At 32.6% G+C, this 25,490-nt stretch overlaps 2 protein-coding genes across 3 annotated transcripts in view; both read right to left on the bottom strand.

The window, feature by feature from the left end:
* The window catches only part of LOC114328578 (ATP-binding cassette sub-family G member 1), a 475,585-nt gene that overhangs the window by 20,333 nt on the left and 429,762 nt on the right, over window positions 1-25,490 (bottom strand). For both annotated transcript variants that reach the window (XR_007698348.1, XM_028277465.2), the window contains exons 6-8: window positions 21,475-21,758; window positions 20,058-20,226; window positions 7,189-7,445 (exon numbers count right to left, since the gene is read on the bottom strand). Coding sequence is in view for 1 of the 2 variants with exons in the window: in XM_028277465.2 (XP_028133266.1) it covers window positions 7,189-7,445; window positions 20,058-20,226; window positions 21,475-21,758 (710 nt within the window). In the remaining variant the exon portion in view is untranslated. The remainder of the gene's footprint in view (window positions 1-7,188; window positions 7,446-20,057; window positions 20,227-21,474; window positions 21,759-25,490) is intronic.
* LOC126885238 (uncharacterized) lies at window positions 2,029-3,911 on the bottom strand. The gene is made up of 2 exons (XM_050651707.1): window positions 3,124-3,911; window positions 2,029-3,089 (listed from the first exon to the last, which is right to left on the bottom strand). Exons 1-2 carry the CDS (start codon window positions 3,618-3,620, stop codon window positions 3,068-3,070), a joined length of 519 nt encoding a protein of 172 aa, XP_050507664.1. The 5' UTR covers window positions 3,621-3,911; the 3' UTR covers window positions 2,029-3,067.

Genomic DNA, 25,490 nt, shown 5'->3' with positions numbered 1-25,490 from the left:
CGTATTCCACTCAAGTAGTGGTGCTAAAGTTGAATCGCTGAGGGATAAATCAATGGTTGAAAACGTGCCATTGTATGCGTTGAAACGGGTAGGCATTCCCGTATTTAATAGTACTAGTTTGAGGTTGTTAATTATTTCCAATAGAGTTTTGCCATTTTTGTCAGTTTTTTCAGATCCCCAAGATTCGTTATGACAGTTTGTGTCAGCCAGAATTAATTTAGGAGATGGAATTTGTTCTATCACTTTTTGTAGTTCTAGGAGTATGGATTCGTCTGGATGTGGTAGATATATACTGCAAATGTTGATTTTGAAATGATGAAGTATTGACACTGCAACCGCTTCTAAATTTGTGTTTATCGGAATTTCTTTGGACTCGACAGTAGATTTCACAAAGATACCTACACCACCGCTAGCTATCTGCTGCACTGGTCTACATTTAGTGTAAGATGTATAGTTTTTTAAATTTACTTTATTATTAGAAAGTCGCGTTTCTTGTAAACATATTACTAAAGGTGAAAATTCATTGATTAGTATTTTTAAGTTTTCGATATGGCTGTAGAAGCCATTTAAATTCCATTGAACTATGAATTTGTTATTGAATAGGGTTACAGTCGCTTTCTTCCTCAGTAACAGAAGAGTAGTTGTCTGTTCCGTTTAGCTTTTTAAAATCCTTGAAATATTGTTTTTAAGGCGTCGGTCGTTTGCGTTTGCGTGCACCATTTGCAATTCAGCGCTAAGTCCTTCCCACATAACAATTTCATGTTCTCAGTAGATTCATAGAACATACTTTTCAGAAAAAGTATATACTTAGAATATGCGTAATTACCATTGCGAATGTGCAGAGCATATACTGAGTATATACTACATTACAGTACTTAAACGTTCTATGTATATACTTAGAATGTACTACCGCACTTCTTTTCAGTATATACCAAGAACATACTTTTTAGAAGATTCTAAGGAGGTGCTATAAACCTTCTATTTATATACTTAGAATGTACTATCGCACATATTTTAGTATATGGGAAGAATATTCCAAGGAAGTGCTATATACCTTCTAGTTATATACTTAGAATGTACTATCGCACATATTTTTAGTATATGGGAAGAATATTCCAAGGAAGTGAAGTGCTATATACCTTCTATGTATATACTTAGAATGTACTATCGCACATATTTTTAGTATATGGGAAGAATATTCCAAGGATGTGCTGTATTTCTCAGAAGTATGTTTTCAACATCACCCAATCTCATCCTATAGGTTCTACCAAAGAATACTAACAAACCCACAGGGTGTGTTAGTATTCTTTGGTTCTACTAATATATTATATTTACATATTCTAATTGCATATGAGAATGTAGATATTACATTCTACAATATTACGTAAAAAGTAAGTATAAAATATATAAACTTTAGTTAGTTATATAGGTACCTATGTATAATAAATATTATATGGGTAAGTAGCCTATATATAAAATATAAGTAATATATTTAGTTATTATGTGCACATCAAAATAAAAATGCTGCTTATATAATTATATAATAGCCAAATATATTATAATATGTATGTAAATTACTAAAATTTATAGGTATCTATATACATTATACATACTTTTACTTACTAGGTATTTAGGAAATATTGAAGTACCAATATGAATTTATTATTTTCAAACTGCTTTTTATGTTCTTAAAAATGTTTTAGTCCTTGTAGCTAGAAATACTTGGTCCTACCTAACAGCGTAGACATAAATGCATAACTGTACTGGAAACTATTTTCATATTTTGCTCTTTTGTTACCTACCCCCTTCCCTTGTGCAGGTATAAAATGCAATGCAAGGGTCAGAATGACAATGAATGGCCGTTTCCGGATTCCCGAAAATTATTTTACTTATGGTATAAACTACTTAAATCAAAATGGTATATTCATTTCAACTGAAAACAAAACGAGAATTTCTCATTTTTCTTCACAATAGAATTATGTTTTAAACTTTTTACCATAGAATTAAAACGGTTTAAAAAAAATGAATTAGATAGTTCAGTAGCACCTACTAAAATACATAAATTTTATTAATTATTCGAAGTTGATAATCTATAGGCTCACATTATTCTTCTTCCTATAGGTAGGTACATACAGTATATTATTTTTTAGATATTTTAAAAGTATATACAAGTAGGTATGTGTTAAGTATATACTTTTGCATATACTTACGCATATACTAAGAATATTCGATTAAGGTATATTCTAAGAATAAACTTTTACGAACATTCCGAGATACTACGTACCCGAATGTGCTCAGTATATTCGGTGCAAGAATATTCTTTGAGGCACATGCAAAGAACATGAAATTTAGAATGTTTTTTATGGTACATGCTATGCTTGTACTACGCATATACCAAAAAGGATATACTTCGACGAATGTTGGTAGGATATGCTTAGAACATGATGCGAACATCATTGTTATGTGGGTTGTAGGTCATTAGTATAATCCTTTGCTATTGTTTCAGGCAATTTGGAGCCTATAGCATTTGTAATATAGTCACATAGTTCTGTATATTTTAGTGGGTAAAGAGTAGTGGCTGACGATAAAATGGCTTCTATAGGTTTCATTGAGGTTTCGATGTTAAGTGCTTTTTTTATTCTTTTGGGTGCAGATTGCTTTGGAGCTGGAAGTATTATTTTTTGATTTTCTGACTCTATTATTTCAGGAGATGTTGAAATTTGTCTTTTGATAGAAGTATGTGCTACTATGTTGGTAGTATTAGATGATGATTCAGATAGGTTTTGTGAGTTGGAGGAGGCACTTGGTGGTGGGTTGGTTATAGAAGTAGGAGGAGTACTGGATTGATGAGCAGTTGGAGACTCTGATGTAATGGATTTTTGATTTATTGGATAATTTTCTGTTTCAGAAGTATTAACATTCATAGGTTGAGATAACTGGTCAAGATTTTGTTCATTAGTTGATTCAGTAGTGCAGTTTTCATCTTTATGCCCTGTGGTATTACATTTAGAGCAATTTAGACCATCTAAGGAAAGATAAATTCTGTAAGCGGTGTTGTCGTGAGATATTAGAAGTGAATTTGGGATAGACTTATTAATTTTTGGAGAAACAAATACTTGACGCCTAAAGCTCAATATATGACTGTATTCAGATTCAGGCATGCCAACTTTTAAAAATGTTATTTTAGACACTGCAGTAAGCTCCAATTTTTTAAGCTCTTCTTCGATTATAGTATTTGGAATACTGGGACAGACACCTGATATCACTAGTCGGCTTGCAGGAGTAATTAATCTTCTGATCTCTATGTCATTTCCTTGTATTGAAACGGATTTGTGATTATGTAGTAAATTTTCTACGATTGTGGTGTTACTAAGATAGATGCATACTCGGTTGTTTGAGATTCTGGACGCGAAGATGATATTTTTTGGTTGTACTATAGTTCCTATTGCTGTTATGTATTCATGTATTTTTATGTCTGGTACAGATGACAAAACGACTGCTTGTTGCTTGGTGGGGAAGTTAAAATTCGTTACGGCGTTGGAATAAGTAATTGTTGAAGATGTTGAAGAGGTAGTTTGTGTTGATAGTGGTTTGGTATGAGTTAAATTATCGCTATCCATTTTTAATTTTTGCTTTCTTCATTTGAAGGAAATTTTCTAGAGCCGCTCCTGACTTAATTTAAATAAGCCGGTTATTCGGCGTTTTTATTTTAAATAAAAATGGATTTTCTGTTGGTTAGGTTTCAGCAATATTCTTTAAGAAATGGTTTGATATGGTCGAAATGAAAATTGTACTTACAATTTTTCTTCTCTGCACTTAAAAACCACTTTAAACTTCACTCTTATTACAAACTTGTTTTCTAATTATTGGTATAAACCAACAAAAAACACGTTTAATCGGAGCTGAAATGTATCGATCGAGCTACAACTTTGTTTTATTTGATTGATAGACTTTACTGATACACCATTTTCTGGTTTTTTATAAGCTACACTTTTGCTAAAGATATTTTTTTTCGATAAAATATTTACTTTTTGAGTTATTTGCGAAAAACCGTCTGAAAACGTAGTTTTCTTGTCGAAAAATCAACATTTTCAATGGCAACTAACTCGAAAAGTATTGACACGTAAAAAACTCTATAGAACAAAAGTTGCTTAAAATTAATGCAATTATGCAATTTCAATTTATGCATTTCCGGTCTTATCTTGAACGTATGTTCTTTCACCCCCGAGAAGGGGTGACTGTCACCCCCCAAGTAAAAGCAACCAACGGCACAATTTCAACTTTGAAGTGGAGGGTAAGTAGAACCAAAATCCAAATTTTCATGCAATTCGGAGTTGCCCCTGAAAATTACACGGTATCGAGGAATTTCCCGTTCATTTACTGGGCTAAATGACATTAGGTAGAAGTCTCTAGGATTTATAGTTTCCGAAATATGATTTTTCAAAATTCGCCGCTAACAGCATTTTTGGACCATTTTACCCATTATTTCGCAAACATTGTTCTGTAACTTTTTTCTAATCATTTCTAGGTACCTATATGCAATGGTAAATTGAGTAAGAAGAGAAGTCAATTATCATTAAAATGGTCTATTGTATAAGGTTGTACGACCATTTTTAAGCAAGTTATTGTTTTTCATAATTTTTATACTTTTAATGATTTTTAATTTTCCTTACGATTATTTCTTAAATTTTTCATTATGACTTTTTTTCTTGTACATTTAGGTATATACATACATTGTGGAATAAAAAAGAGAGTCCAACCGACGTTAGACGTACTTCGGGTGGAATAAATTTGAACGTCCTTTGGACGTCCTTCGGTGGACTAAATATGTACGTCCTTCGGACGTCCGATGTTGGACGTCCTTCTACTGGACGAAATACGGACGATTTCTGGACGTCTGAAAATCGCCCCCACTACCTGGTTTCTCTGTTCAAAAAAATATAACGATAGGCGAAAGATTTTCGATTTACCGATATCAGTTCGAAGAGCTGATCTCTCAGTCGTTGTCGTCGTTAGGGCTCCCGCCTAGAGTTTTAGTCATCAACCACTTGTTTTCATAATTTAAGAAATTATATTATACCTATTTATACGAATTGTATAATATTATAAATATAGTACATATTATTATGTAAAGATATGAAGACGCTGTTTCACAGCATAACACAGCGTCCGGCTGCCTCATCGGGCCATTTAGAGCATCAATGTATAGGTCCATCCAATGGATTATAATGTGCCCCTATGAGGCGCCCAACATTTTAATCAACTACGCTGAGGATTCCTGTTCTTGAAGTTGTTCTGAAGTGCCTAAGCAGTCCATGTTCCTGATTCCTCGACCGGATGAGGAGTTTTGGAAGTCATCAACCCCATACAGCTCATGGAGTTTCGAGTTTCCCGGGGTAGCCAGTCACTTTCTGGTAACTGAACGCCGAAGAGCATTCAGACTCTGCTACCACCGTCTGGACATAGCCTATGGATTCTCGATGGCCTAGAGGAGGACAAACGCCGAGGAGGATGACATCCAAATATTTTAAACAGTGAGATTTTTAATTTTTGTGTTGTGTTGTGCAAACCTTATTTTAATAAACAAAAAATTTCTTTACAATTTTGTCATTATACATATTAGCATTTTAGCACATTTTTCGATTATTTGATACTTTTTTATACCTCATGTAACTATATTTTCTATGCAATTTTAAATATTTCTTTTTTTGATAATTTACGATCTTCTACAAAGTTCTACAGTTTCGTTGAATTTTTACCTGAAAGGGTCGTTAGTCTTCAAGTGCAGAATTCAAACAATTTTCCGTATTTGATGGTCAATATCCACCCATAGTTCATAGAATACAATACCCAACGGTAATTCGTCTTATTTCTGTAACTGGGAGGTATAATAAATTAGGTAAATACCATTGCTTAAAAAATAATATTTTAAACAATGTAGGTACATTATGTCGACATGGTGTTGTTTTGAATACGTTTAATCCAACTATTTTCTTAGTTGGATTATTCAAATTTTTTATGTTTATATTTATTATCATTGAAATATGAACACATTGTCTTTCAAACAATTGGAATATATGTATCAGATTTTTATAGAATTCAAAGTACTCTATTGCACAGTTACTCGAAATATTCGAATTTTTACATAGTGTTCATACATACTGTTCATTTGGTCATTAGATATAAATACAGGGCGGTTAATTACTTCAGATGATTTGTTATTACAGATAGCAATATCAATAATAGCTTTAGGTACTATTTGAAGCACTAAAATGCAAAATGTTACATTGTTTCAATAAATGTGTATCTACTTTATTATATTAATTTATTATTTTATTTTTATTTATAATTTTGTATAGATAGTGATAGGTAATATTTGTATATTATGTTTTTCTTTTTTGCTGCATTCGTGTATAATTTTGAAAGTTTGTTTGTCCCGTTTGTTAATGATAAATAAATATCAATAAATTAATATATTATAATGTAATTTGTAATAAAAGTTCTTTTTCCCTAAAAACTAGCATGTCCAATTTACATCCCCTAGGACGTCCGATTAAGGTCCAATTTACGTCCGATTAAGGTCCAATTTACGTCTGATTAAGGTCCAATTTACGTCCCCTCGGACGTTAGGTGGACGTCCATTGGACGTTTGGCAATATGGCTTTGGACCAAACTAGGACGTCCAATGGACGTCCAGTTAAGGTCCAATTTACGTCCCCTAGGACGTCCGATTAAGGTCCAATTTACGTCCCCTAGGACGTCCGATTAAGGTGCAATTTACGTCCGATTAAGGTTCAATTTACGTCCCCTCGGACCTTAGATGGACGTCCAATGGACGTTCGGTAGCGCGACATTTGGACCAAAATAGGACGTATAAAGGACGTTCCTTGGACGAAAACGGACGTCCAAGAGACGTCCTTAAAGTCCGTGAAGGACGTCCTATGGACGTCCATTGGACGTCCTTGTGCTATTAGGGTAGGGACTAATTCACCCCTTTTTCAAAAACGCACCCCTTTAAATGGTAGCACTCCACGATTTTTTCATATTTCCAGGTCGATTGATTACATGAAACAATTAAACACCTTTAATGTTGTAGTTCCTTTTAGCTCTCTTATTTTGAATATAGGTAATCAATAGACTATAGGTATTTGGAATAATTGTAGGACAATAATAATATTTGTTACTTACCACAACTTTCAGTTGAGCAGAAATCAGAAGTCCAAGACTTTCGGAAATTACACTGGTCAAAATGCAAATGAAAAAGAACATTGACATCCTCCGAAACTCTAACGGTTGGTCAGTTAAAAGGTAAACACACGATACATACACAACTCCAAGACAAAGTTGTACAGGCACGGTCGAAAAAGACAATGCTGAGAAATATGCACTAAGTCGGTACCATTTGTTAAAATGTTCTCTCTTCACTAACTGAATTTCTTGAGGAACTAAAAAATAACATTTTAAGGTATTAGGTGTATATAGTTAATATGTGCTCCTCGGATAAAAGTATCCACCTTAAATAACTTTTAAACCACTGATTTTTAGAAGAAAAAAAACGCAAAAACACGTCAAATAATACTTGAATGGGGAGATATATGCCATATTTAAGCCTGCCGGGAAAGGCACCCTCTATTTCTCTATATTTGGATTCTTCTCTTTGTACTGATATCAAAAATGTATAACACATGATGTATGAAGTGATTATTTTATGAGAAAAATAAATAAAAAGCAAGAAAACTGAATTGAAAAAAATTATTTTTACAACAATTTTATTAGACACAAACATTTAGAATGAACATTTCATTAACAAAAATTTTAACAATGACTTTTGTAGTCATTCAAGTATTCAAAATGACTTTTGAAAGTTTGAATATTTATTGTTAAAATTTTTGGTAGTTCATTCTAAATGTTATAAAATTGTTAATAGTGGAGTCACTGAAGGTGGATATGAGCTATTACCTCCGATTTCGTTGAACCTCCATCGATTTTCATGGAAATTGGTGAGTGGTTAGAGGATATCTCAAGGAACAAAGGTGACATGGTGCCAACTTGCGCTTACCCTGGAGGTGGATGCCACCCCTTCTCGGGGGTGAAAATTATTTTTTTTAAAGCCCCATAATTCGATAGATGGACAAATTTCAAGCAAAGTTTGTTATATAAAGTTTTTAAAATAAATCAAAACTTTTTGAGTTATTAAAGATCAAAGATTTTAATTTTTCTTGATAAAAATCCATGTTTTTAACCAATTTTTCATCAATAACTCAAAAAGTGTAAGTTTTTACAAAAAAGTTTTATCAAAATTGAAGCTATTAAAAAATGAAATAAACCCTTTACTACAAAAACCTTTTAATGTTAACTAAAAGTGAGTTATAGGTAATTGAATGTATATTTTTTTCGGCTAGTAAAGAACTCTCAGTATTAAAGCTGAAATAACGGGAAATTGATGCATTTTATAACAAACTTATTAAATATTTGTCAAAGTACTTAAAAATATCTATTAAATGAGCCCCCGAACATGTTGATAGCGTTAAAATTTATGCTCCAAAATTTTTTCAAAATTTATCTTTTAAAAATTTTTCCAAAAAATGTTATTGTTTTTTTTTTAATAACTCCGTTCGTGTTTAAAATATCAGGTTTACCTAAAAACTGTTTGAAAGTTAATTCCAAGTACTATTTAAGCACGTTGAACCTAATCTTTTAAACCCCTTACTTTTTTAAAAATAAAAGGTTAAATGACCCCGGTTGCATGGTTCCCACAGCAAAATTTAAGATTTAAACGTTTCTATCTCGGTTACTTTTTACCCTATAGAAATAGTAAAACAGGTAGAATATTTGGCACAGAAATTACTAAAATTTAGTTATATATAATTTTTTACATATATTGAGTATTTTTGGAGTTATTATCAAAAACATAAGAGAATTACAATAATTTTAAAAACTATGATTTTTTAAATTATATCTTTTTTTCAAAAATATGGATTCTAAACCGGTCAAAATTATTTGACACATTACTTTTGCCAATATAAAGAAGTTCTTGTAAGGATTACTATAAATTTTAATTTTTGTGTAAATGGCGTATGTTTTATTTTTCAATTTTTCCTAAAAATTTCGAAACGGTTCTATTATTTTCATTATAACTTGCTTAATTTTGACGCTATTACCTTGTTCTGAAGCTCATTTGATAGGTACTCCGAAGTACTTTGGCAAATGTTTAGCTGGAATATTTTATACATTGCATCGTTTTCCCGTTATTTAAGCTTGAATATTTAGATTTGAGTACTCGTCGAAAAAAATACACATTCAATTGCCAATAACTCACTTTGAACTAACATTAATTTAGTTCTTTATGTGAGGAATGTATTTAATTTTTTATTATCTTCAATTTAAGTAATAATAACTTTTTTGTAAAAGCTTATAGTTTTTGATTTATACGTGAAAAACCGATTTAAAACATGCATTTTTTACGAAAAAATAAAATCTTTGGTCTTTAATAACTCAAAAAGTGTTGATTTACTTTAATAACTTTATATAACAAATTTTGCTTATAATTTGTCCCTCTATCGGCTTATGGTATTATTTTTAATAAAATAATTTTCACCCTCGAGAAGGGGTGGCATCCACCCCCAGGGTAAAAGCGCAAGTTGGGATCATGTCACCTTTGTTTCTTGAGGTATCCTCTAATTACTCACCAATTTTCATGAAAATCGATGGAGGTTCAACGAAATCGGAGGTGAAAACCTTCAGTGACTGCACGATAAAAAAGTAATTTTTATTTAATCCATATTTCTTGCTTGTCAAAATAATTGTCAAAGTTTAAATACATAATTCAAAGTTTCTCTTCGAATTTTGTGATTTAACCACAGATTATTTAACGTAGATAAAATTTGTTCAGTCCATTCTTGTATCGACATATCGAAGTAATTTAATACAGCAAAAAACAACCTGTTCGGGACTGTGACAAGCCCAGTCCAGGAAAACTAATACACAGGTACGCAAATGATGATAAATATCTTTTTCAAAATATGTTTCCATCCGGGATAAATACAGAGTTTAGTAATAATTCAACAAGCAACCCACAAATGTATCAACAAGTCAACACACAAGGGCAACTAGCCATGAATGTACAAACCACGCCATATCTAATATCGATGTCGCAACCAGCACCAACTAAACCAATGCCACCTAACTTGTACCCTCCACTACCACAGACACAAATTCCACTAGTGCCGATCACATATCATAGTTCTGCTTCAAATTATCAATTACAACGATTACCATCCACCAGTGAGGAAGAGGAAGAAAACAACGAACCAGCTAGCAACAACGATTGGCAAGAAATTAGAAGCACACAAAGAAGAAAAATCAGAAAAACAACAGACAATTCAAACAGTACAAATATTATTGTAACAGAAAATAGATTTGAAGCGCTAGAAAATGAAGTAATCCCTCCCAAGGAGAACAACACAGCAAACCCTCCACCAATTTTCATACACGGTGTACAAGACTATCAAAAAATGGTACAAAAAATTAAGGATGTGGCAGAAAGGGAAGAATATCATACAAATAGCTTAACTAACAATGTCGTAAAATTAAGTTGTGGCACGCCAGATACATATAGAAAAATGGTTAGATATTTTAATGAACATAACATTTATCACCACACATATCAGTTAAAACAGGATCGAGCCTATAGAGATGTAATAAAATACCTTCACCACTCTACTAACACTGAGGACATAAAAAACGAACTCCTAAAACTGGGTCATAAAGTTCGAAATATAATAAATGCACAACACAGAATTACTAAAGAGCCACTTAATTTGTTCTTCGTGGATCTCGAACCGGCAGCAAATAACAAAGATATTTATAACTTAAGGGGGCTACAGAATAGAGTTATTGAAATTGAACCTCCCCGAACAACCAAAAATCGCATAATACAATGCATGAGATGCCAATCATATGGTCACTCCAAGTCATATTGCAATAAACCATTTGTATGCGTCAAATGCGGAGGAGCCCACAATACCACAACTTGTAAGAAGACTAGAGAAACTCCAGCAAAATGTGCATTATGTGGTGGGGATCACCCCGCAAATTATAAAGGATGTGAACATTACCAAAAAATTTATAATATTAATAACAGGTATCATAACAGAGGAAACGTATTAAATCCAGCAATAAATCAAATACATAGACAACCCAGAATATATACACAACCCAGGAATCAGAATCAGTATGAAAGTTACGCTTAAGCTGCAGCAAATAATCAGAACAATAACGAAGATACAGCGAGTATACTTACCAAATTTCTAGAAGAGTTTAAAAATTTATTTAACCAGCTAATGCAACAAAACAGTATGGTGCTCAACATGATTTCCATGCTAGTAAATAAAGTAAACTAACAATGTCTAAGTTCATAAGAATTGCCCAATGGAATGCCAATGGTCTTCCTAATCATAAAGAAGATATAAAACTATTTCTGCAACAAAATTTCATAGACATACTACTAGTAAGTGAAACCATTTTACAGACAGAACCTACTTCAAGATACCTAAGTATAAATTATATTACACAAATCACCCAGATGGTGCAGCCCACGGCGGTTCAGCCATATTGATAAGAGAAACTATAAAACATTATGAAATGCTAAAATACGAAACAAATCACATTCAAGCAACATCGATAAAAATACAAACTCTTCCATATGATATAACTGTCACAGCAATTTATTGTCCGCCCAGGCATAGACTTACAAAAGAAGATCTTCTACCCTTTTTCGAAACTCTAGGGCCAAAATTTATAGCAGGTGGAGATTACAACTGTAAACATACGCTATGGGGTTCACGCCTAACAACCACTAAAGGCAGAGAGCTAGCAAAAATTATCCAGGATAAAAGCTACTCATTCCTATCGACGGGATCACCGACATATTGGCCAACCGATCCAAATAAACACCAGACCTATTGGATTTCTTTATTACAAACGGAATATCTCAATCATATACAGATGTAGTACCAAGTTTTGATTGATCATCAGATCATAGTCCCATAATTGCCACAATTAGCACAACGGTGATAATCAAAAAACCAACACCTCGACTGCATAGCTTCAAAACAAACTGGGACACATACCGGCTAATCATAGAACAGGAAGTAAATCTACTAGTTAAATTGCAAACTCCCGAACAAATAGAAACAGAAACTAATAATCTAATCAACTTACTTCAAAATGCTGCCAAACAGTCTACCCCTCAACCTGGACAAAAAAAATTTTCAACCAACATTCCTCTTGAAATAAAAAGACTAGTAGCAGCAAAACGAAAAGCCAGATCAATTTGGCAAAGAACTCACAGACCAGACGACAGGACAATTTATAATAACAAAACTAGAAACTTAAAAACAGCTCTAGAACATATGAGAAACAACTCATTTGAAAACTATGTATCAAACCTTTTGCGTCAAGATAACTCTATCTGGAAACCAATCAAAAACAAAAATAAACCAATAAATACTTCACCTCCAATTCGGAAAAACTCAATACCACCAGGACCATGGGCAAAAAGCAAAAAAGAAAAAGCTGATTTATTTGCTGAACATCTAACTGAAGTCTTCAAGCCACACGACAATGATCAAGTACAAGAAGTAGAGCAGGAACTAGCCTTACCAATTAATCAACGAGAGCGACTAACTTTAATTACACCGAATGAGATCAAAGATGAAATTAATCATTTGAATGAAAAGAAGGCACCAGGCACTGATCTCATAACAGCAACAATGCTAAAACATTTTCCTAAAAAAGGTGTAATGAAGTTATTGTACATATTAAATGCAATCTTAAGACTTAATTATTGGCCTGTATCACTAAAAATTGCCCAAGTAATTATGATACCGAAACCTGGTAAAGCTTTAACGGATGTTTCATCATACCGCCCAATAAGTCTACTGCCAATAATGTCAAAACTTCTTGAAAAGCTGTTACTTGAAAGAATTATGAGCGACCTAGAATTCCAAAACTCGATCCCAGAACACCAATTTGGATTCCGACAAGGTCATTCTACAGTGCAACAATGCCATCGCATATCAAATGTAATTAATTACCTAAAATCCTGACATAGTCCTGTCGCCAGGGGGGGTACAACGGCCTTCTTAATTCAGATGGACTTACCCAAGTTTTTTTATGTATTTTGGCCCGTAGAATACGAATTTTTTGGGTAACATTTGATCCGGATGTCGATAAGATTGTTATAAACAAAGAAATTGAGGAATTACATAACAGCGATTTCTCGCAAAACAAAACAATTTTTTGTATTTTTTGGGTCATTCTAACCAAAAAATGTTCCTACAAGTTTTTTCGTAGGATGCATACTTTTCGAGATAAACGCGGTTGAACTTTCAAAACATCGAAAAATTGCAATTTTTGAACCCGAATAACCTTTGAATAAAAAATAAAATAGCAATTCTGCTTACCGCCTTTAAAAGTTTAAGTCAAATTTTATCTGTTTTGAATATTTGCATTGCTAAAAATTTATTTTTTGTTTGTTAAAAAAAGCTATAAACAAATAGTGTTTCCCGTGCCTAATACATGCGTTTTAATGCATGCTACGTAGAAATAGCCCCGCTTACACTTTTACCTCCTCTACCTACTCATTCAATTTTAAATGAGAAATCATTGAAACATCACTCAAGCACTAGGTGTTTATAGCTTTGTTTTAACAATAAAATAATAAATTTTTAGCAATACACAAATAATTAAAACCGATATAATTTGACTTGAACTTTCAAATGCGGTAAGCAGAATTGCTATTTTATTTTTTAATCAAAAGTTATTCGGGTTCAAAAATTGCAATTTTTCGATTTTTTTAAAGTTCAACCGCGTTTATCTCGAAAACTATGCATCCTACGAAAAAATTTGTAGGAACATTTTTTGGTTAGAATGACCCAAAAAATACAAAGAAATGTTTTCTTTTGCAAGAAATCGCTGTTATGTGATTCCTCAACTTCTTGGTTTATAACAATCTTATCGACATCCGGATCAAATGTTACTCAAAAAATTCGTGTTCTACAGGTCAAAATACATAAAAAAACTTGGGTAAGTCCATCTGAATATAGGAGGCCGTTGTACCCCCCCTGGCGACAGGACTAACACCCAGGATTACTTTATAAAATCAAAAAATCCCTACCCAACAAATACTTTGACTTATTAAAATCTTATCTAAATCACAGAGAATTTGAAACTAAAGTGGAGGATGAACTATTAAACCGTAACAAAATTCAATCAGGAGTTCCACAAGGTAGTATATTGGGTCCACTTCTTTATGTACTGTACACATCCGATTTACCAACCTCTCCACAAACCACCAATGGAACTTTCGCTAATGACACAGCAATATTTGCAACTTAAGAGGATCCAAGAGCTGCAGTATTAAAACTGCAAGAACACCTAGACCAAATTGGACAGTGGTTAAAGAAATGGAAGATAAAAGCTAATGAAACTAAGTCAACACATATAACTTTCACACTAAGGAAAGACCAATGCCCAAATATTAGCCAACAGAATATCGTCAAATACCTGGGGCTTCATCTTGATTCTAAATTAAACTGGAAACAACACATTTTAAAGAAGAAGAAACAAATTGAGTTGAGAGTGAAAGAAATTAATTGGCTTATAGGTAGAAAATCTCGACTCTCAATTGAGAAAAAACTGCTGATTTATAAAACAGTCATCAAACCTATATGGACGTACGGTATACAACTATGGAGTTGTGCCAGCAAATCAAACATAAAAATTATCCAAAGAACTCAATCAAAAATTCTACGCACCATCACAAATGCCCCGTGGTACATTTCCAACCAAACCCTTCATACAGACCTAAACATCACTTGCGTCTATTCATACTCCATCACAATTCGTCTTCAATGCTCGCGCATCCATGTAATGTCAAATTCATATTTCAAAAAATGATTTAAGTTATTTATGCCTGCCAGACGACGCCAGGCGCCAGAAGTAATTTTATGTAAAAAATTAAAATTTAAAAAAATCCAAAAAGCCTGTCCTAAGAAAACCAACTCATTCTGAAACTCAAAATATTGCTCTGTCTCTCATAAACATCCTTTAAACACCTAATAGTAATTTTTATTAAAATCAGAAATTAATTTGTTAATTTATCATCTAGAACTACCTATTATTTAAAAATGAATAACCATTTTCAATTTCGTTGCAACACGAAACTACAGCCGCATCATTATTCCAGTTCAATCAGAGAGTGCAGCAAGCACCTCTACCGGTTTCGAAACTTATTAGTCTCTCATCAGGAGGCACATATGCTGCTCTCTCTGACCCAACTAGGACAAACCCCGGCGTGCAGTCACGGATTGCAACGAACGAAATGGCAGGGATGCCCTAGCGGCAACTGTTATCAAAAAACTAAGTTTTCAATCTAATAGCACATAAAACAACATCCAAAAATGTCATTCTACATCCTACCAGACTGAAAATAAGTTTTTAGTTTTTTTTTTACTATTATTTCTTTAGATTATTATTATTATTCCAATTATTTATATTAGGTATTAATTAGATTCGAGCCAAACGTGGGGAATGAATCAACAAGAGGAGAAGAAGATACAAATATGGGAAAGGAAGGTCCTGAGAAAGATTTTTGGAGGTATACAGATAGCGGAGAAAACCTGGAGGAGACGAACAAATGAAGAAGTAATGAGGATGTATGGGAGACCAAAAATACGAGCCCAAAGAGTTAGATGGCTGGGACATATTACTCGAATGCCAGAAAGTAGAAACGTCAAACGAATATTGAATGACAGAGCATTGGGGAAAAGGAGACGAGGTCGCCCAAGGAAGAGATGGTTAGAGGCTGCAGAGAGGGATTTAGAAGAAATCGGGGTGAAGGACTGGAGAGAGAGTGCAGAGAACCGAAAATAATGGAGAAATATTATCCAGAATTTAGAAGCCGTAGGCCTATAAGGCCTGTTAGCGCTGTTGTATATACAGGGTGAGGCAGATAAAGGGCCTATTAGAAATATCTCGAGAACTAAAGGCAACAGACTCATGAAAATTGGTTTGAAGGGGTTTTGAAGAGTGATCTACTTAATGAAAATATTTTCATCTATTTGCTACTTCCGGTTATACCGGAAGTTGCTTATAACTTCGTTATTTTAAATAGGACACCCTGTATATTTTTACATTTTTGGATTCTACTCGAAGTTTTATTTCTTAAAATATGAGGTTTTGTATTGTTATACAGGGCAATTTGAAAGATTATTAGGTTTTTTTATTAATTTCGTAGCAACTTTCACACCCTGTAGAATTGGAGTAGTTTGACATCAAAAACTTTATTTATGTTCAAATGATTTTTAATATAGTCTACTATTGTCAGAAATTATTAGTATAGCTAATTGTTGAATTTTGGTATACAGGGTTGGTCGAAACTCGGAATGAGTATTTTCTGAGTTTTCTTAAATGGAACACCCTGTATTTTAGTATTGTAATGAAATCATATTTATGTTACTTTTTTTATTTCTTAAGCATTCCCTATACCTAACTGCTTTAATTTGCGCTTAATTGTTAATCGCACCAACAATCTTAACTACGTAAGTATTTTGATAGCTCAACCATTATTGGGAATTTTAACGATCAGTCTAGATTAATATGTATTTATTTCCGAAAAATTATTTGTGACTGAATATTTTCAAGGCCGACCTAATAAAATTTCATGTATTTTTTGTTGCAATTAATGTTTGGCTTGAATCACCAATAACTCACAAATTAAAGCAGTTAGGTAAAGGGAATGCTTATAAAATAAAAAAGTGCCATAAAATATCATTTCATTACAATACTAAAATACAGGGTGTTCCATTCAAGAAAACTCAGAAAATATTAATTCCGTGTTTTGACCAACCCTGTATACTAAAATTCAATATATAGCTATACTAATAATGTTTAACAATAGTAGACTATATTAGAAATCATCAGAACGTAAATAGAGTTTTTGATGTCAAAGTACTATAATTCTACAGGGTGTGAAATTTGCAACGAAATTGATAAAAACACGTAATTATCTTTTAAACTACCCTGTATAATAATATAAAACCTCATATATTAAGAAAGGAGACATCGAGGAAAATCCAAAAGTGTAAAAATATACAGGGTGTCCCATTTAAAAAAACGAAGTTATAAGCAACTTCCGGTATAACCGGAAGTAGGAAATAGATGAAAATATTTTCATTAAATAGATCACTCTTCAAAACCCCTTCATTCCAATTTTCATGATTCTGTTGCCTTTACTTCTCGAGATATTTCTAATAGGCCCTTTATCTGCCTCACCCTATTAAATATATTAATTAGATTTCTTTAGAGAGGTACCTGCTTATTTAGATAAAAATCACTTTCACACATGGCCTATTTTACCACTAGGCCCGTGAAGCACCTGCCTCGGGCCCGCATTTTAATGGGGCCCGGAAAGATCACCAAATTTGTAATTTTGTCACAATATAAATTTTATTTATTGGTAATAAAAATTTAAATTTCTGGTGCAACTATATTTCTATTAAATAATTAATACATTTAAAACAGTTATTACTATTGGTATTTATATTTAGGGACCCGAAAATTCTGTAGTGCCTCGGGCCTGATTTGAAGTAAAATGGACTCTGCTTTTACATAAAAAACGTAATGTCGTATGTTTATTTTTCTTGTTGAAATTTAAATAAACTTGCATTTTATTTATTGTTTATCGTTATTTATCATAATCCACATTCACAATAAATAAACATTGAATAATTTCCACCATCATAGTGGATGCGCGAGCATCGGAGACGAATTGTGACGGAGTGTGACTAGACGCAAGTCTAAACATCCCGTTAGTCAGCCCAGTAATTCAAGAAAGAGCCAACAGACACCACGAGAAATTGGAAGGCCACCCCAACCAATTAATATTATTACCATTACTGCAGCCACTAAACAACAGAAGATTGCGAAGATTATGGCCCATAGATCTTCGCTGAAACTGAGGTGAAACCGCTGGGTGATGTACCTCATAACGCCATTTTAGTGTACAATACTACATTGATATAAGTTATTGTACTTGTTATCAAATTAACTCATAGAATATGTAATTCTGATTGTTAATAAATGCTTACAAAAAAATTTCTTGCTTTTGTATTTATGTTTCTCATAAACTTATCACTTTAAGCATCAAGAGTTATACATTTTTGAAATCAGTACAAAGAGGAGAATTCAAATATCAAATAAAAGGTGGAAGTAATTTAAAAAAAAATAAGGGATGATACGGGGGGTGAGAGGGTGCCTTTCCCGGCAAGCTTAAATATGACATAATGTCTCCCCCTTCAAATATTATTTGACGTGTTTTTGCGTTTTTTTTTCTAAAAATCAGTGGTTCAAAAGTTATTTAAGGTGGATAGTTTTATCTGAAAAGCACTGTATACATACGTCAGTAGGTATGTATACAGTATGGTGCAAATGAAAGGAATAAATTTGATATTTCGTAATCTGGCGACTTTAAGGGAAAATCCCGAAACGGGTCGATTTTTATTTTTAAATTCTGATTTTTTGGTATATATATCATATTAGTGAGGTCATCCGTCTGGACGTGATGACGTAATCGATGATTTTTTTAAATAGGACTAGGGATCGTGTAATAGCTCATTTGAAAGGGAATTAAATTCTCTATTCAGAATAATAAACATTGACATAATTATTTATACAGGGTGGCCAAAAAAATTTGTTTTGAATTGTATTAATTGACAAAAAAAGAAGAATGTATGTAATTTGTTTAATTCAGAATACACTGTACTGCTGCCAGAAATCAGAAAAAAATGTTTATTTCACAAATAAATATTGCTTTTCGCTTAAATTAAATGTTCAAACTTCCAAGAGGCAGGTGGTGGCTTGGACATTGAATTTAAGCGAAAACCAATGTTTACTGGTGAAATAAACATTTTTTTCTGTTTTTTGACAACAGTAAAATGTATTTTGAGTTAAATAAATTACATAAATTCTTGTTTTTTGTCAATTAATTTAATTAAAAAAAAATGTTGGCCACCCTGTACTTCTTCTTCTTCAAATGCAAATCCACTAATGGATGTTGGCGATCACGTTTTCCATTAACTCTCTGTTTCTTGCAATGTGTATCAGAGATTGTATGTCGTTAATCCCTGTCCATTGCCTTATGTTTCGAAGCCAGGACATTTTCTTGCGTCCTGTTCCTCTACTGCCTTCAATTTTACCCTGGATTATAAGTTGAAGGAACTGGTATTTTTCGTTTCGCATGATGTGACCCAAATACGCCGTTTTTCTTTTATCCCACCCTGTACAAATATTTGTTAATGTTTATATTACTGATTAGATAATTTAATAGCCTTTCAAATGAGCTATCACACGACCCCTATTCTCATTTAAAAAAAATCATCGATCTCGTCATCTTTTGACAGTTTTTGCTTACTATTAGGTTTTCTAGCAACTTCCGTAGTTATTTAAGCAAAAAATTTTCCACCCTCGAGAAGGGGTGAAGGGGTGGGAACCGCCCCCAAGACAAAAGCACACATCGGCATAGGGTAGACTTTGTTTCTTGGGCTATTCCCTACTTACTGTGAAAATATCACGTAAATCGATATAGTAGGATGAAATTCGGAGCCACATACCCTCATTGACTGCCCTATTAGTTTTTGAGTAAAGTTTACTATTACCCTACAAAGTTTTAGTGAACCATAAGTTTTTGACTGTTCTCTGTTTTCATAATTTCTTCATTAGTTCCAGCGTAATTGGCTTTTGTATTAAAATAACTATAAATTTTATGGTTTTCATTTTAATAACTAATTTATTTTAAAAAGAAATCGAGTTGTAACCCTATTGAATGATATTTCTGATTATCTTTTATGATTGAACGCTTTCTTTTCCATGTATAACCAATAAAAGTCCGAAGAAAATTAGCAGTAAATTTTTTAAAGAAAGTAAAGTATTATTTACTAACGATAAACACGTGCAGATTAGGGACAATGTACTGTAAATGCTCATAAAATACTTACATTGCAGTAGAATTGGCATCATTGGAATATACATGAAAAATATAATGCAGCAGTAATAAAAACCGAAATTAAAGATGGTTTTGGACCCATCCTGACCCATTTTATAATATAGTGATCCTATTAGAAGAGCAAGGATTATATATAGGACAGTCCTCATTATTAAGTAAGTCTAAAAAAGAAAAAAAAACAAATGTAAGGTAATTTTTTTATAATGAATAAATAACAATTAGAACAGTGATTTATTTTTCTATAGACCTCTCTCAGATACTACTATGTACACAAAAACCTGCAGATTGTATATTATAGATCCATAATGTTTCGATCAAAGGCATGTCACTGGAAAAATATGCTCTCTTTAAAGATCGAAGATAGCCTCATTTTAGATTTAAATTGAGGAAATATCTAGAATTATCCCAAATCTGGATGGCTAGTTCATCTAGAACCTCAATTTTATTTTACACCGAAAGGTTTCAGCCCTCTTGGAAGACCTGGTACTCCAATCTCGGTTAGACAATCAACTGCTACAATTGTCTTGATATACGCACGACCAGAAATTTTTCGTTCAGCGTCTCATCAGTCCAAAAAAGTTTTACTTTATTTGACATACCAAGTTGCCGAAGTGTCCTCACGCCTCACATCATAACCCGTAAATTTTAATAATTGGTGGTAGGTGGAAATACCAATTTGACAGAGGCATCAGCCATGTTTTGAGTTAAAAATTCTGAAAGTTGTTGTTGTACCCTCGGATTGATATCAAAATCTGATCTTCCTGTGCTTGTAGCGTTTCTTTTTTGCGTGTAGATTTTAAAAGTCTGACATAAATATCCGTTAATTTTCTTTTAAAACACGTGTGTTGTTAATTATCAGTTAAGATTATCAAACAGCCTTCTACTCACGCAGAATGTGGGAATTCGAGAGCTTTTTAGTGAAAAGTTGTTGATAATCCTAGTCTAGAGTCATAATTCATTTAAGAATGGGGGTTTCTAAGTTTTTTTCTGAACGTATCGAAAGGTTAGGAGCCTTTTTGAATATTTTCTACGAATTTAATTACTAAGCGTCACCCTCGCGTCCTACCCTATAAATTGAGGTATCCCAAAGATTCTGGTCATTTGTATGTTGAGTTTTAATAGAGTGCAGTCAGTAGGTAAAATCTAGTTAGTTTGTGATCGTCGACCAGCCCAGATTTCGTCTGGTAAGTCGTTGAAAAAACCAATTTCTTCATATTCGTCTTTAACCGTTATTCACCTTGCGAGTCTGCCGACTCGTAAAATCCTCAGACATATCTATAAAGGCGTGCAGGAAAACGGATTATGGCGTAGACTTGTTACTCATATTGATTTCTATTGACGATTATTTCATAATAAAATTTCAAAGGTAAAATTAGATACTGAGGCTTCATTTTAATTACTACACTTACTTTATCCCTCCACATCTGCATCCATAACCGGGTGGTTAAGATCCAGAATTGGCTAAACCATGAAGACTCGTGATTAAAATCTGAAGAACTTAAATCCGCGTAAACTTCTTCTCTTATTGATATTGATGAAATACTGCTTCGATTTTCTAGACTATCGTTGGCAAGTTCGACTTCTTGTAGTTGTGGTAAGTTACCGTTAGTTCTATAAATATTACGACCATTGTCTATCACAGATACCATCCGTTCTTGGAAATTACCATATTCGTTACAGCAAACTTCTATAACTACAAAAAAAACATTTAATAAAAATTAAAATAGGTGAAGGGAAAATACACTAATCACAAAAAGTATCACATAATTTTTAGCAGAATGAAATTTAATAAAAAATTTTCTTCAAAAAACAGACAAAAGTCTTATATAAAAGATAACATCGTAAAATCCAAAGGATGGATAAAGCTCCTAAGGATATAGCCCTATGGCAACATATGACTCCCACACGTTGTAAGTGGGTCAAAAGGTAACTAGGTCATTCTGTTATAAGAGGTGGCAGGCAACCAATGATTGGATTATCCATCCTTTGGATTTTACGATGTTATCTTTTATAAAAGACTTCTGTCTGTTTTTTGAAAGGCTTTGACCTTTGTATTTTTTGGTTGGTTCACCATGTTCTTGTAACACTGATGATGCTCTTGTTACAGAGCGAAAACGTTTTGTTCATATGTTTGTAGCCCTTTAGGGCTTTTTAAACTAATATACCTTTTATGAAGAAGAAAATTTTTTATTAAATTTCACTTGTAATGAATGGTATACAGCCAACTACAGGAAGTTTGTCCTTGTGGATTTTTAGCAGAATGTTATAGTACTCGTCTATCGTCTCCTTTAGGTGCCTACAAACCCATAACATTTCAAGTTGAAGTGTGTTTTTGGCTAAAAAACAAATAGTACTTAAACAAAACGTTGTTAAAGGAGAATATTTATTTTGGATATTTGTGTTCGAGAATTTGTTCTGTGCACTATGTCTGCTTGACATACAAAACTGTGCGTTCTTACACAAAAAATGAGTAATATAACGTCAGAACAAGCAGCCCAAATTGTAGGTTTAATTGAAGATGGACGATCGCAGCAATATCTTTCTGATGTTATGGGAATCCACCAATCCAGCGTTTCAATAACTTTAAGAAGGTATAGAGAAAGTGGAGGATACGCAATAATACTATCCAGGCCACCAAGTGACGTTATATAACGTTGAAGAAACGTCAGTTTTTGGTTGAATATAACACGTGTTTGAACATTACGTCATATAGACGTCTTTTGTAGGTGATTTTAAATACGTAAGATTAATGACGTTAAAATTACGTTTAAAAAACGTTTTAATTTCAGACAGCCTAAGTCTGACGTCACAAAATTGGGAGGAGCTTGCTTGTTTGTATTGACTCCAAACAATTTCGTTTAGATATACCTAACGCTAAATGTTCATAAGAAATTTCTCATTTATTGTTTAGGCGGTTTGTGACTTGTGCGATAAAATAAGACTTTTCATTTAGATATTTAGTTGAAGAAACGTGTTAATTAAGAGATTTTTATGCGTTTTTGCTCAGTGAGTTAGTTTAATGTAGTAATGACAACTCTTTGGGGTTATGTTTATTTGTTTTTAATTAAGCGTTAAATGAAGATATTAAGACAGCGTTAAATTAAGATATTAAGTATGCTGGATAATTTGTTAATAAATTATTTATTAGTTTCATATATATGTTCAGTGGTGTCATGGCAAAATTAGCAGTGCCGGAACGCACTTTTACTAACTTTTTGACAAGTAAAATATTATTTGATGTTTTTTAATACAAGTTACGTCTGCATATTTTAAAATGTTTATGCATTTGCTTAATTCAAAAATATTTAAATTCTGGAATTGTTGCTTTTCATTTTATTTTAATTGTTGCTTTTTTCTTAACCAGTGCCGGAACGGCGTTTACGTTCGAAGATTTACGAAGAGTTATAAGATGTCAAATAAACGAAAGGAATCAGAAGCTTCTACCGAGAACTTAAAAAGTAAAAAATTCAAATATCGCAATATAACTGATTATTTTTTTTAAATCAACGTAATTTGGGTGATAATATTAATAGTAATGATGACAATAAATATGTACAAGGTACATCTTATCAGATAGATAATACTATGAGACCTACTGATCGTGGATCAAATCTAAGTTCTGAGAGCATTCAAAACAAGTTATGCGATTTATGCAAGTCATGCAGTAAATACCAATTCTACTTTCGAGAGTTTTATGGAAAAAGGTATGTCTTATATGCTTGAGAGTATAGAAAATATATATTATATAAGTTTATTTTATATCACGTTTGACAAAAGTGTGCATTTCTCCACGAGTACGATAGATAGTCACTTATGTCGCGGGATGCAATCATCCACATACAATATAAAATTATGGTAATAAATTAAATTTTAAACTTCATATGGGAAAGTACATCATGTGACACCTCATTTAAAAGCTTTTGAGATACTGATTACAAAAATGTATAGGCAATACTTGTGCAAAATGTCGGTGCAATGCTTTTTAAATGCATTCATTTTTTTTATAATCCTGAGAAAACTAATAAGTGTTTTTGAAAAATTTAAACGCAAAATGCAAGATGACCTTATTACCGAGGGTCGAAAGTCCCTGAAAACTTCTATAATGTTTATTTTAATAAGTTACAGGGGTGAAAAAAAGAGAAAATTGAGTATGATTTTTAACACGTTGACGGACAGCGCGTCAAATGTATAAGCAAGTATTGTGACACTATATTGTATTGTGCAAAGTAGAATAGGGGAAAATGCAACGTCTATAGACGTTGTGTCACATTACATCAATGAAAATTAGACGTCTATAGACGTTCTGTACGTCAGCGTGTTAATTTCAAATATATCATTTAAAAGAAACTTTTTGTTTATTCTAATGGACTTTCGGCCCACGGTATTAATGTAATATTTTATTCTGCGTTTAAATTTTTCAAAGATTCTCGTATTAGTTTTCTCAGGATTCGAAAAAAAATTAATGAGTTTAAAAAGCATTTGACCAAAATTTTGCGCATGTACGTATTATACATTTTTGTAATCAGTATTTCAAACGATTTTAAATGAGATGTCACGACATGATGTACTTTCCCATTGCGAAATAAAATTAAAACTATTTCGACATGAATTTTTTTGCCTTTAAAAAAGTAAAGTATTTTGATTTTTTGAAAATTACATTCGGTTAATTCATTATTACATTTCCCAAACCACTGTAAGTTGGTAACTTATAAAGTCTCATTTTGTAGGTTTTTTAAATGTTAATGATAATTTACTACATATATTTATTTTTATTTCATCAACTTTAGATATAGGGTGTCCCAACCCAAAAGTAGCGGAACCGTTGAATATTTCGCGAAATGAACATCGGATCGAAAAAATGAAAAATATGTGTTCAACAATTTTTAAAAATCTATCAAGTGATACCAAACACGACCCCCTACGTGGGATGGGGGGTAACTTTAAAATATTTAATGGAGACCCCCAGTTTTAATTGCAGATTTGGATTCCTTACGTAAAAGTAATCAACTTTTATTCGAGACATTTTTTCGAATTCTGGACAGATGGCGCTATAATCGGAAAAACCATTTATAGAAATTGTTTAATATCTATAGAAGAAACACATTCTCAAATGAAAAATCAAAAAACACAAGTTAAATATTTTTCAAAATCCTATCGAATGGAATGCCACCAAACACGACACGGTGTCATTCGATAGGTTTTTGAAAAATATTAAACACGTGTTTTTTAGTTTTTTATTTGGAAGTGTATTTCTAGAGACAGACTATTTCTATATTATTCTATTTCTATAAAATAAAAAAAATGTCTCGAATAAAAGTTTGTTACTTTTACGTAAGGCATCCAAATCTGCAGTAAAAACTGGGGGTTTCCATTTACGATTTTAAATTGAGCCCCACCCCATCTCTAGGGGTTGGAGTAGGGGGTC

The sequence above is a fragment of the Diabrotica virgifera genome, chromosome 5 (genome assembly GCF_917563875.1).
Source record: "Diabrotica virgifera virgifera chromosome 5, PGI_DIABVI_V3a".
Taxonomy (NCBI): domain Eukaryota; kingdom Metazoa; phylum Arthropoda; class Insecta; order Coleoptera; family Chrysomelidae; genus Diabrotica; species Diabrotica virgifera.
Note: the sequence above shows the minus strand (reverse complement) of the source record. Positions and strands in the feature narration are given on the sequence as shown.

What these genes read in the sequence shown, in the direction of transcription:
- LOC126885238 (XM_050651707.1), bottom strand. Translation starts at nt 3,620, where the DNA reads ATGGATAGCGATAATTTAACTCATACCAAACCACTATCAACACAAACT. An exon ending in AGTCATATATTGAGCTTTAG is followed by an intron (nt 3,090 to 3,123) that starts GCGTCAAGTATT and finishes AAAATTAATAAG; the next exon opens with TCTATCCCAAATTCACTTCT.